At 27.3% G+C, this 14031-nt stretch overlaps 1 protein-coding gene across 1 annotated transcript in view; it reads left to right on the plus strand.

Annotated features, from left to right (window-relative positions):
- LOC123298643 (neurobeachin) overlaps positions 1–14031 on the plus strand; it is an 865329-nt gene that overhangs the window by 472762 nt on the left and 378536 nt on the right. The window contains exon 2 of the mRNA XM_044880735.1: positions 9142–9246. Within this exon, the coding sequence (XP_044736670.1) occupies positions 9142–9246 (105 nt within the window). The remainder of the gene's footprint in view (positions 1–9141; positions 9247–14031) is intronic.

The following is a 14031-nucleotide window of genomic DNA, read 5'->3' on the forward strand; positions in this document are numbered from 1 at the left end:
TATTTGGTGATTTTCATGTGATATATACATGTCATAACTATTTTTAACAAACCTTAGAAATTTTAAACCTTACAAACCTTAGAATTTTAATGAAATTATAAAAATTGATAATCAATTTGTGCAAATTTTGTGACGCAGAGTATACATATTACATTCTGCATATTACATTAGTGTGTACGATTCCATTAGTTGAATAACAAACATAACATCATAATAATATAAAGGGTGGTATAGAAACAAGTGAAATTTACAAAATCCCCGACAAATACGATTTATTCCTTGTAAATCGATTTTTGGAAACTTACCGTTTAGGGGCTATGATGCTACTCAAAAATACATAAACGCACAGACAAACACTTTAAACTAATAACACTCTTTCCTTAATCAATATCAAAGTGATGTTCAAGGACATCAGATGAGATGAAAAGTATACTTAGAGGGCTATCATTTTTTGGGAAAAACTTTTGGAAATATTTTAACTGAAGTTGAAATATTTGAGTTGACTTTGTTCTTTTGAATTATTGTTTTGAATTACCTAATTATTTTACCATTTCACTTTTCAAAATGAAATGGAAACCTAAGTTCGCATTTGAAACATAACTAAGAACACTCTCCGTTAAATTACCTTTCAAAAGAAAACCAAAAAAAATAAAAGGTTCATCCGTTCAGGCGCTAAGATGTCACAGGCAGACAAACACACAGACACATATACATAACGGTCAAACTTATAACACGCCGTTTTTTAGTTCTGGAGTTAAAAAATTAGGAAGCTCGGTTCTATAACAGAATGCACTCAGTAAATATGTCAGGGCCAAGAATCATAGTTGGTATATTCAGCTTTCTCAACTCCTTCCAAAGTAGAAGTAAAATCATAGGATGCATAGATCTATCTATTTATTTGTCCTCTTTTGTACATTTTGAATTTTGTACATTTTGGTCGATCCTTTTCTTGCGACGTACTGTATTTACAGCATACACAGCGAGAGAGAAGGAAATTTATTTCTCTAAGGAACGAACGAACGTATTTTACATATTTTCATGCTGTTAAACTAATTATTTGTTTGCACAAAATTTCATAAAATAAAAGGGTAAATATTCTCTTGACTCCCTCGTTTTTATCTACAAATTTATTGTTTTTAAAAATAAAATCTTTTTTACATATTTTCTTCATCCTTTTATTTTACATGCTTATATGGGTTGAATTAATACTAATCGAAATCGATTTTGTGATGTAGATAAAACTATGTAAGAGTTTATTTTCGAACCAAAAGGTTTTTACTATTGTACTTCGAAATTTATACCCAGTTGTTAAGCAATCATGTCACTGTCTAAATTTTGGCATAGAACTGTCTAAATTGAACAAAATTTTATTAAAACAAGTGAAAACAAACAATTGACTGAGTTAATTGTTGAAATACCATGAATAGACAGTGAATGTGATGATTACTCTATCACATTACACATACATACATGTTACACGTGCGTAACTGAATTCCCAATATAATACATACTATACGATTTACGCTTAATTTGCGCCCGATACGAAAAAATGTTTCATACAAACGTTGTTTATTTTTTGATAAGGAAGATTTTTTACGTTTAAACTTTTATTCTTTCTCTAATGGTTTACAAGATGAGTCCAATGGACCCATAGGTCAAGACCCAATTGACCTATGTTGCTCATTTGAACTTGACCTCACTTTTTACGTCCTGAGTACGCTGTAAAAATTTCAGCTTGATATCCTTTTTCGTTATTGAGTTATCGCGTTAGCAGACAGACTTGCAGACGGACAGACAGCCGAAAATGGACTAATTAGGTGATTTTATAAACACTTATACCAAAATTTTGTTCATAGCATTTATATTTGTAAACGTTACAAACTTGGGACTAAACTTAGTATACCTTGCAAATTACATAATTGGATGGTATGAAAATTACTCAATATTCTTAATGAAGGCCTGTCATAAATTACAAATTTAAATCATAATTATCTTAGGGTGTTTTTCATTTCTTAATTAATGAGAAGTGTAAAAGAGTAACTTTTTGAGTAACAAAAACTGGCGTTGGAAGCTTTTACAGTTTACAATCCATTCGAAATATTATTCGCGTGCTGACAATTTTATTTTAAGGTTTTCGAAAATTTATTTAAGATGGCTGAATTTCAAATATTTCTTAGATATTCCTCATAGAACTTAGGTAGGGATAAAGTATGTCTCGCTCTTAAAAGCGATTGCGCTAATTAACGTTGAGTTGCATTGCGTCTGTCTGGCAAATTAAATTTATATTATTTAATTATAAAGCTTAATTATGTTCAAAAGCAAGAGAAAGAACTCGAACTTCATTAATAAGTACTTTGATTTATAATAAAATGAGAAGGGTAGACTTTTACCGTAGTGCTGAAGATCGTAATAAATGGAGCTCTATGATTACCAAAGTTTGCACATAGCAAACATGGAACACGTTATTATTATGATTAAACATGTTAAAAATTACAGCCACTCTAAAATGATTTGAAATCGTTTATTTTGAATAATATCTGACGCACATTTTTGTTTTAGAATATTAAAATTAAAAATCGTAATTTTTAAACTGTATATCACGTGATGTCATATCGGTATGAGCCATAGACCATCAATTAGTTCAGTGTAAACACCTGGGTATAATATATCCATAAATAATAAGTATTCATATTTATTATAATCAGATGTCTATGAATATATATGTCAAACTTATTTGTGTTATTTCGTATAATGATACCGATATTACGTCATCAAATTGGATGCCCGCGTTTTTGACAGTTTAAAAAAAGTTTAAAAAATCTTGAAATGAATTTCTTCGTGTCGTTGCAAGTTCTTATATTACTACATTTTTCATTGGGTGAATAACACTTTTATCACACAAATACATCAGTGTTTAATCTCACAAAACACACCCAATTACTCCAAACATACACCTAGCTTCTAGTATATCTTCACAGTATAAATGTATAGTTTTAAAATTATCTCTCACTTTTGTTTTACATTATCATGGGTGAAGATATATCAACTAATTCCATTTGTTATCCAAAAACCCTCATCAACAAAAAACACTCCTTGTACGAGGTTTTATGTGAGCTTTTATGAATACCGAGTGTGTACATCCAATAGGCAAACTTTTTTTTAACTAAAATGTTTTTCAAATTCAATATCTACAAAGTCTTTTCTGAAATAAAAGTCATATGTTATATTGTTGGGATGAAAGTCGGACGCAACAGTCAATTATGCACCAGTAAAATAGGCTTTAATAACGAATCGACAGTGCGAGAAAATGTTTCCTTTAAATATTTTATATCAGGAATAGATTCCTGATTGAATTTTTTCTTTCTGTTTTCTATTTTCTTAATATGTACATATTTTTATATACACTGCTTGTATTGGGAAGAATTGCTTGATTCCCTATATTGAGAAAATTATTTTTCTATGCGCCAACTGATACCTTAGAATAAAACTACGATAACAGCTCGAAATGGTTTTTAACCGGCGTGGAATAATTCATACTTATACTTCTAATATATCTAATGTGAAAGTATGGATGTTTGTTTGTTTGGTCATTTGTTTATTTGTTGGTTGCTTGTTTGTTACGCTTTCATGCAAAACTTACCGAATAGATTTGAATGAAACTCTACAACAATATAGCTCATACATCAGAAGAAAGTTAAAAAACTAAATTCATTCTGACATTTTATTGCACCGTCTATGAGCCTCATTTTTAACCATAAATTGAAGATTTTTGTAAAAACAGTTAATGTAAAATAATTCATTGCCATTTTTTTCTGATATGCTCAATAGTGAATTATGACTATTTTACATTTAAAATAATTTAAAACTGTACATATATTTTACCTATGCAAAGCCATATCTACCTTTATTGCGAGTGTTATGAAAAGGAGATAAGTGAGAGCAAGGGATGTGAAGGCTATAACTCAGTGATATTTAGCTAGTATCATAATAATTTGCAAAATTCTGTTCAATGTTCAAATGCGTTGTCTACAAAAAATAGTCGAAACTTTTTGTCTAATCATTCCATAGGCTACTGCTGTTTTTTCTTAGATTAAAGCCTATTTATGCGTACCATGTTGACTATTAGATGTCATTGATTTACTTTTGTATGGTGTCATATATAAAAAATAATAATTTCGAATATTAAAAATTAGTTTTTAAAATCGTATATTTTACATTCAACAGATTACTTTGAACCTTAAAATTGAAAATCGAATTGTTTAAGAGATACCCGGTATTTATTTATTAACATGTATATTATATTAGAGTTTATGAGAATCACATTAGTAAAAAAACGTCAATTAACATTTTAAAGTTTCATTGGAAAATCTCTGTACTAAAATACCAACCACATATACAAAAGTTTTTGGTCCTTTTAATGTACTCTAAAATTTATACTCCTTGTTATTGAAAATTTAATTGAAAGAAAATCTATATACGATGGTGTATATTCTGTACAGGGATTTTAATGTATTTATTATTATTATATACTTGTTGTAAACCCAGCACGGTAATTGTTAAGATCCTAAGTTTAATCAAAATGGAAATTCAATTATTATTAATTTTAATTATGTTATGTGTATATTTTAATTTTAATACATAAATAAGGACAAGGATAAACAAAATGTCATTTATAATTTAAATATTGTTATCCTTAATGCAATTTAATTTATAATTTCATCTTTAATCATAATTCTTACGTTCACTGTTCGATGCTTAATATTGGGCTTTATTAATTCTGGTCGTTAAAGCTGAAAGACTAATAATATATCAAGCCATATTTTTATATCCTATATACAGGTGAGCCATTTTAGTCTATACACCTAAATATCTCGTTTTGTAGTTAATCAATCAAAAATAACTTAAACAAAGTTGCAGGGTTTGATGGGGGACATCAGGTTCTGATATCAGATTGGACCTAGTTCGTCAGATTTTTTATTAGTCAATTTAGATCCTAAACGGTAAGAGATAGAATAATACTTTAATAAGAAAGGTAATCTTCATAAAAAAAACTAACAATTTTTGTTATAAGCATTTTTTCGAATAACGTAAGCTTTCGGAGGTAATGCGACTTAAAAATATGCCATTGTGGCATTTAATTTTAAAGAAAACACGCTAACGATGGAAAAATAATTAAGCCAAAAGTTGTCAAGGGCAAGAGAGGGCATTCAACTGTGTCCATGACCTACAACTATCGATAAACTTTAAGTGAATTTTCATTCGATTAAATGCAATCTCTATATATTATAAATGCGAAAGTAAGCATGTTTGTTTGTTTGTTTGTTACGATTTCACGCTAAAACTAGCGAATGGTTTTTAATGAAACTGTACAGCAATATAGTTGATCAATCAGAATAACATATGAGATATAATTTATAAAGATATATTAATAAAAAAAAAATAAACAAATAAAATAAAATAAACTAAAATAAATTAAATTTGACATTACTATAAATTACAGATTTCTAAAAATAGTCAGTATAAAATATTACACGGCCATCTTTTTTGAAATACTCAATGAACAATTACGACTATTATACATTTAAAAAAATAGAAAACTAAACATATATTTTACCTGTGTAAAACAATCCTTACCATTATTTCGAGTGCTGTAGAAAGGAGATAAGCGAGAGCAATCTTTACCAATCTTTACTTTTAAACCCAGCAAAGCGGGTGGGTATCACTCTAGTAATAACATATTTTTAAGTATAAATTTTGATAAATTTTTTCTTAATTAACCAGAGTTAATTAAATATTCATTTTGGATATCAAACAATGCAATGGTTAATATTTATAAATATATAAATCGGTAAATATCATTAATTTATTTCCTTATAATTTAAAAACACTTTTGCTGTATGTTATAAAAGTTTTACTTGAAACCCTGTGATTCTACCATCCCCAATTAGGTTGTTTTTTCTCAGAACCTCCCTAAAATATTTCCATCAAAATTGTTTATTACCTTGTGACACTTTTTCCAAGAAAGCTTCATCTTGAAAATATCAATAATACGTTTATCTTACGTAACTTCGATCTGTGTGTGACAAATTTCATTAAGCTCCTAATTACTGATACGATATGGTTGTGAAATTCAGTTTTCATATTGGTTTGTGAACGTCAAAGGAGGAAGATGTTACAATATTAGTACAGTGAATAATAGAGATTCTACGTCTAAACATTTACATAATGTTTAGAAAGTATAAAACATTTTTCAGTGGATATAATATATTTGTGTTAAAGTTCAATGTAAGAAAGCAATTTTTTTCCTTTTCATTTAATTTTAAGTAATTCTATTAATCTAAACGTTTAAGTGGGTATTTAAATCAGTGGCGAATACGCATAAAATTTGTGACGAATATATATAAAATACTATGCCCACAATTCAATTTGACGGTCAAAAGCACTTCCGATGAACTCGTAAACTTCTTTTATTTAATTCAAGGAATTCAATAATGAAGTGTCTTTTGTTAAAAAAAATTTCTCCATCTATGACTTGAAATGATTAAAGGATTAAAATATATTAAATAAACCTATTGTTTCTCGGTTACCTGTTTCATAAATTGTTTTACAGTGTAAAACAATAAATCGGAAAATATGTGAAATGTCGATGATTTTTTTTTTTAAATTCGAATGAATTTTTAATTTTTCTAAAGCTCAATATTATTTTTCATTTTTTCATCATAAATATAATATATTATTTTGTAGGAAAATTATTTTCGATCATTATTAAATATTAATAATCTCCTGTCAATTAATTAATATTTATGTAATAAGCTATTACATAAATATTTCGATTTAAAACAAAATCGCACCGCAAGAGCTGCGTTAGCTAAGCGAATTCATTCAGAGATTGAAAAATTAACACATTTTTCTGAAAATCGAATATAGCATTTTTAGTTTTTCGAGAACTTATATTTCGAAAACCAAGCATCTAGAGAAAAACTCGCAAAAGTACGTTTTTGCCTTCGGAAACTGGCTAGAAATAATATCAAAATTTAATATCACTAAGGTTTAAAACGCAACCGTGTAAACTCTGTTGAACATTAGGTTCTTACTTTCTTATACCAAATTTCTACGATTATTTGACTCGAATGCACCTAGTCGTTCGCATATTTGCGCCTCTAAAAGTTTATATCAATATTATTTAATTAATTATTTTTAATTAATATTATTTATTCTGAAATATAATATTTGATTAAATTTTATAAATGGTTTTAATTAAATTAAGTAGTAATTTGTGGTTTCACAAATTTTATTTAAATTAAAAAAATTCTGTGGTTTTGATTTTTGTATATTGATTTTAAATATTACCTGTCTAAAACATAAATTTGAAAATGAAAAAGGCAAAAGAAATAAAATACAATTCAATTTTAAAGAAATATTTCGGCTTAGTTCCTATATGTCGAGGCCAATTCTAGCAAAATCAAAACTGGTGGATTTTTTTAATAGTTGTTTATAGTTGTTTCAAAGAAAAATTGAAATAATGGTCCTTTTTCTCGAAAAGCGACGTTCATTTTTTTGTTTTGTTAAACTTAAAACTGTACCAAGGGTAAAAGAAAAATTAGTTTCTGGGATATAATACATAACCCATTTACAAAAAATTTTTTGAAATTGTTTCTAATTATGTTAGTAAATTCCATAAATTACTCAGTAAACACAAAGCATCAAATAATATAATCTAAAGATCTGTTTTGTCAAAATAATGTCATCCCATCTTTATTATCAGTGAAAATATTCGATAAATTCGTCAGATATTCAGATTGAGAGAGATATTACAAATCATGTGTTGAACACAGCCATGTCAATGTACAAACATTATATAACACAAAATATTTGTGTAATTTTTTTTCGTTTGTTTATTTAATCAAATTTGATGTATGTCAAATACAAAAATTTATGTCATACAAGAATTTCAACCCACTCAATAATACAAAAAGCGAATAAATAATTTATGTAATTCATCAAAATATATTTTATTTTATGTTTGTTAGTTCATATCGTTGTTGTATGATGGTATTATGTTATTTTCGTGTTATTTTTTTAATGTTAAACTAGCAGTTATCCGCCCACTTCGCTAAGCAATTATTCTATTTCTGATTTTGACCTGGCTTCATTTTATTATACACTACTTGGAAATTTTGAATCAAGGAAAAATAGAGTTTTTTGTAGTTACAATTTAATTGTTATTAGCAATTAAATTAAGCTTTTTAAATAATTATTCGTTGTAGCTTAATTCATAACGAACATTTTGAGCTTTATTTGAGTACTTTATGATCTATAGAAGCGAAGATATAAGCGAAAATGTTTATAAAAATGTTTATTTTCTCTTAAAAAATACTTTTTAAGGAACGACCTTTTACTGTACTAAAATGCAGAGAATAATTTAATATATGAATCACTCATATCCGGCTATTTGTAAAAGCTTGAGGCGCTCAATTAAAAAATATCAAAAATGAATCGGAACTCTTCATCTACCCCACATGCCTTAATATTTTTCGATTCATTCTTGATATTAAGCGCCTCAAGCTTTTACAAATAGTCGGGTATGAGTGACTCATAGATACAATTTTTTTTTATTTTTAGTTGAATAAAAGCTAGTCTATTCGAAAATATTTCTTAAAATATTTTATTTAAGACTAAAAAAAATGTATATATATATCAAATATGGTGGAAGCGATGAGAAAATCAGGACGCCAAAACTTTATCATGCATTGTCATCCAAACTTAATGTGCATGAAAAATTTCAGCTCAATCGGAAACCGGGAAGTGGATCAAATTTGACTTGCAAGAATTGATTACAGACAGACATCGGGACAGATGAAACTAAATAAAAGCTTGTAATAAATGAAGTTCGTGTCTGATCAAAACAAAATTATTTATTTTGAATGAATTTCTGATGAAAATTTCTATAAAAAATAAATTTTCCTAGATTTTTCCAACTTTCCCGGGCTAAATTTTCCTTGGATATCGGACTATAATGGTAGTATCATAGAATAGGATGCATAACATGTTTGAGTTGTGTATGATATATACAATAACATGGTGTGTAATTTGATTATTGTTATCATGTTATATTTTTTAATGTTTTCTATTTTGTTACAGTTGGTGGGCGGCGAATTTGATATGGAATTGAACTTTGTTATTCAGGATGCTCAAAATATCAAACATATGCTAGAATTACTTGATCATTGTCCACCAAATTTACAGGTATGTGTTTATATTTTATTAATAATTTATATATATTTAAAATATCATATTTTAAAATATTTATATTTTAAAAATAGCAGTATCAGGCAATGGGCAGTGTTTTTTGTATACTTTTTTTTGTTGGGAAAATCCAAGCAATATGGATTTAACAATAATGATACATAATTGTATACATGATTTTTTTTTAAAGAAAATACATATTAGAAGATAACTGAATTAATTAACTTTTTTATTTTCATCTTTTATTAAATTTCCTGTTTTTAAAAACAATAAATAAGATAGCCTTCTAAAAATTATTCAAGATTGTTAAACTGTTAATTTTAAATTATTAAAAGGTTTCAATTGACAACGATTTTGATGAAAATTCGTTTAGTGATAGTATTTAACATAAGAGTAAAGGCAAAATTAGAGAGAGTAGCCATAATCGTGTCATTTTACCTTAAAGGGTTTGTACATGTGAGTTTCAAAAAAAATTCCAATCAGATCGGATCAAATTTGCCTATGTTAACAAAACATTCAAATTTTTAAACGTCATCAGAATTCAAAAAATTTAATTTTTTTCCTGTGCTGATAAACTACGTATGTAATCCTACTAAATTTGGGTCATACTTTTCAAAAATTTATGATCAAAATTAACCTAGCTCTAATAGGTTTCAAGAATGTGGAGAACTGGTCCCAGAATTAAGCAAATAAGTGATACCTAGCGAAAAATTGACAACAAAGCTGAAAAAAAAAAAACCAAAATTTATGGGTTTCAAAAAAATTCCAATAAGATCGGATCAAATTTGCCTCGTTAATAAAAAAATCAAATTTTTAAACTTTATGGCGTCATCAGAATCCAAAAAATTGAATTTTGCTCTATCACATTCAAATTTTATCCAATTTTGATAAACCAAGTCAATCAAAATTAACCTAGCTCTAATGTTTCAACAATGTGCGTCCTGTTCCGAGAAAACAGCACATAAGTGATAGCTAGCAAAAAATTGTCACCACAGCTGATAAGAACGTGTTTTTTTTAGTTTTTTTAAACTATTATTTTTACAAGTAAACCTTGTTTTTATAAAATCACCTTACCTTAAACTTATTTTTATAAAACCATGGTTATGCAATCACGTAGAGGAGTTACGGATCTCAGCTAGAATCAAGTAAGTGGTACTTGTATCAGATAATAATTAAATATACGTTCATAATTCATAAATAATATAATCGTAATGTTTATTATGTGAAATATTAGTGTGTTAATATTTTGAAAATGACCACAAACGTTTTATAATGAATACGTTATATAATACAAAATGTTATACAATTGAATAGAAGTATTTATTTATTAAACCAGTATTAGATGAGATGGCCTGACCACATACTCACCCCTTTACACATTACATACATGCATGTGTAAACTATTTATATGGTATAATGTTTCCTGTTAAACTAACACGATACCAATTATTATATTTCAAAATGTTTTATGTGTGCGAACCGTGGTGGACATATCCTTAAAAAAATATCCATAAAACTAGAAATTTTTTTTATCTCCAATTTCGATAAAGCTCAGTATAAAAGGTAATTTTGCCCCTAAAAGTACAAAAGATATTCGGGTGGTCGAATATCTTTTGAGATACGGACTAAAATCGATGGAAATATTGCGATAGCTCAAAAAGTCTACATTAAATCAACCTGATTCTTATATTTTTTGGGTCAAAATTACCCTATCCACTGAGTTTCATCAAATTCCAAAACAAAAATTTTTTATCGAAGTTAATTTTCTACTTAGATTCACTCAAATCAACAGAGCATTTTAAGCCATCTTTTAGCTTATGGTTTTGATTTTCGGGATGAAAACAAGAACTTTATTCTAGCAAATAAATGATAACTATTACATATACATTGAAAATTTCGAAGTTTCTAGGGAATATTTAATATTTAGTGTCGGTTTAACAAATCATATATTATTTTGATGATTATAGTTCGATTTTGAAAAAGTTTGGTAAATTGATTATGGAAATTTAAATGTGAATTTTAGATGAACATGAAAAATCTAGAAACATGGCATTAAGTTTTTTAAAATGTTCTATGATTAAGTTCAAATATGATTGTGGCTTTGTGACTTTGGTGGATTTTGATTTACTTATGGAGGATTATTTGTGTTCATAGTTTCATTTACATTAAATGCCAGAAAGGTTTATTAGACAGGTATTATCATATATAACACACGGATGCTTTTGTTTCCTTTTTTGTTTAAAAACTATCTACTTTAAATATGTATCCAGGCCAACATTTACATAGCAGAAATAACTAAACCGAATTATAAATAGGTACGATTTTACAAATCATTAAAAATAATTATTAAAAATAAATTTACAATTGAAAAAATGATGCTTTTGATATTTAAATATCATTGAATGTAGAGCCGCAAAAGTGATTGTAATACGAACAAAACAAAATGTACCCGATGTACCGGGTTTAATCTACGCTTCACTACTTAAATTTTTCTAAGAACCTAACGTTTTTAAACGTCTAGTTTGATACCCGCCCGCTTCGCTAGGTTAAAAAGTAAAGATTGGTGAACACCATCGCGTTATAGCCTCTATTTCCTCACTTTTTTCCCTTCCATAACACTCGAAATACGGGTAGGGATAGTTTTACACAGGTAAAATATATGTACAGTTTTCAATTTCTTTTAATGTAAAGTGGTCATAATTCATTGAGTATATCCCAAAAGATGGCCATGAAACAGAAATCCTTAATTTATGGTTCAAAATGATGCTCATAGATGCTATTTTATGTAATTGGATTTATGAACGTGGTTTAATGTATATTGGCTTTTCATTCAGATCATTTGTGACTCTTGTCAAAATGCATTGGCGTTGATAAATTAAAATGAGACACCTGGTATAATATTAAAATGAATGTTATTATGATAATAAAGATAAAATCGAATACATCAAATTATAAAATACACGACAATTGTATGTATTCCAAAACCCCACCGTCATTATAAATTCCCTTGATCTCCTTTTCTCCCCTATTACTAGATTTAAATAAAAAATGTTTAAAAATACTGAAAATAAAAAAATAACATTTCTCATCCTTTTTTTGGCAAGCATCATGGCATGGATGGTTTAAAATTGGGGCATTTCTCTACCTGAATTTTAAATCAAGTTTCATTTTTATAATTTTGTTTTTTTCGAAACGGATGTGACTCTATATGAATTTTAACCCTTAAACGTAACCCTTAAAAGTATAAAATGGACTAAATTATTTTGTTTCGTTTGCATCGAGTGAAGGGAATGAGAACTATCTTTTATAAAAAAATAAATGATGTTTTTGTTGGCCAAAAAATGAAACGTTGGAAATACAGTTGGCTCAAGCGAGGTACTAAATATAATGCCCAACTTTCAAACACTCAGAAATGTGTGGTTTTATTTTTCTCAATCGTTTTTTTTTTTTTAATGCGATGACAAAAAAGTAGGTCATATATTTTGTATCTTTATTTAGTAAGTATCGTTTGTAATTTGTATTCATACTGCATTGTTATGTTTTTTTTTTTTTACAAAACATTTCGATTTAATTTTCTTGTTCAAGTGAAATGTATTTAGTTATTGTAAGAAGATCAGGGATTGAAAATGTTTTTAAAATTGGATTATTCATATTCTGTATTTATGTATGCTGGTCAAATATTCTTTAGAAACTAGATGTATACAACATCGAAAATAGAAAATGTTGAAAATATACGACACTCGTTTGGATGACAACAGCAGATTTTATTTATGTATGGTTTGTTAATATTATCTGAACTGTTAAAATACTTTATCATCATTCAGTAATGTTTTTAGTTTTTGTCATCAAAACTAGACGTAGGTACTTACTTTTTTAGATTCGTTTTTGGGAAAGACAGGCTTATGTCCCAAACCACAGAGGCCCAAAAAAATGCATATTAACTTTAAATATGCCTATAATTATACTGAACTATAGCAAAATTATAGCAAATTTTAGTTTATACAACTTTCCATACTGTAAATTTCAATTTGACTATATTCGAGAATTTCTCAAAATTATAAATTATTGGTGGGACTGAAATTAATCTTATCTGATCCTCAAAAGTTTCTATATTTTCTTATATACAGTGGAATAAACTTTAATTTTTTAGATGTAAATATAAAATAGTAAAATCAGATATTGATAAAAAATTTATGAAATTCTCCGAAGAACCACAAACGGAACAGCAAATAAAATGAATGGAAATGGAAAATAAATTTAATATCTTTACATGTTAAATATTATAAAATTGATCAAAATGGGAAATGAAAAATGCTATAAAAACTAGTTTCTAAAAGGGGAAACTATGGAATTGTTTCAGTATAAAAATCAAACTTTATTAATAGTTTGTATTTATCAAACAATATACGGGTATAGTATTTTACTATTTACCAATTTATAAATTTGCTAAATGTGTATTATTTTGTTTGATATTGTTATATTTATTTTACAATAAACTATTATTTTGTTATAATAGAACGTTACAGGGTGATTTTCAAAAAACTACCAATGTAATATTTCGAAAACGGACCGGAAAACCGTATATCGAAAAAACACGTATTGGAGAGAAAAGAAAATTGGTCATAGGGACTGCCGATAGAAGTGAAAACTTAGAACTTTTAGTATAAAATTTGAAATTTCATAATATTTGAATTAAAATTTTCAGCAGCTATATACATGTTCATATGATTTTTTATTACTGAAATATATTACGGGCTGTACAAGATTATTACAAAATATAAATCC

The sequence above is a fragment of the Chrysoperla carnea genome, chromosome 4 (genome assembly GCF_905475395.1).
Source record: "Chrysoperla carnea chromosome 4, inChrCarn1.1, whole genome shotgun sequence".
Lineage (NCBI taxonomy): Eukaryota > Metazoa > Arthropoda > Insecta > Neuroptera > Chrysopidae > Chrysoperla > Chrysoperla carnea.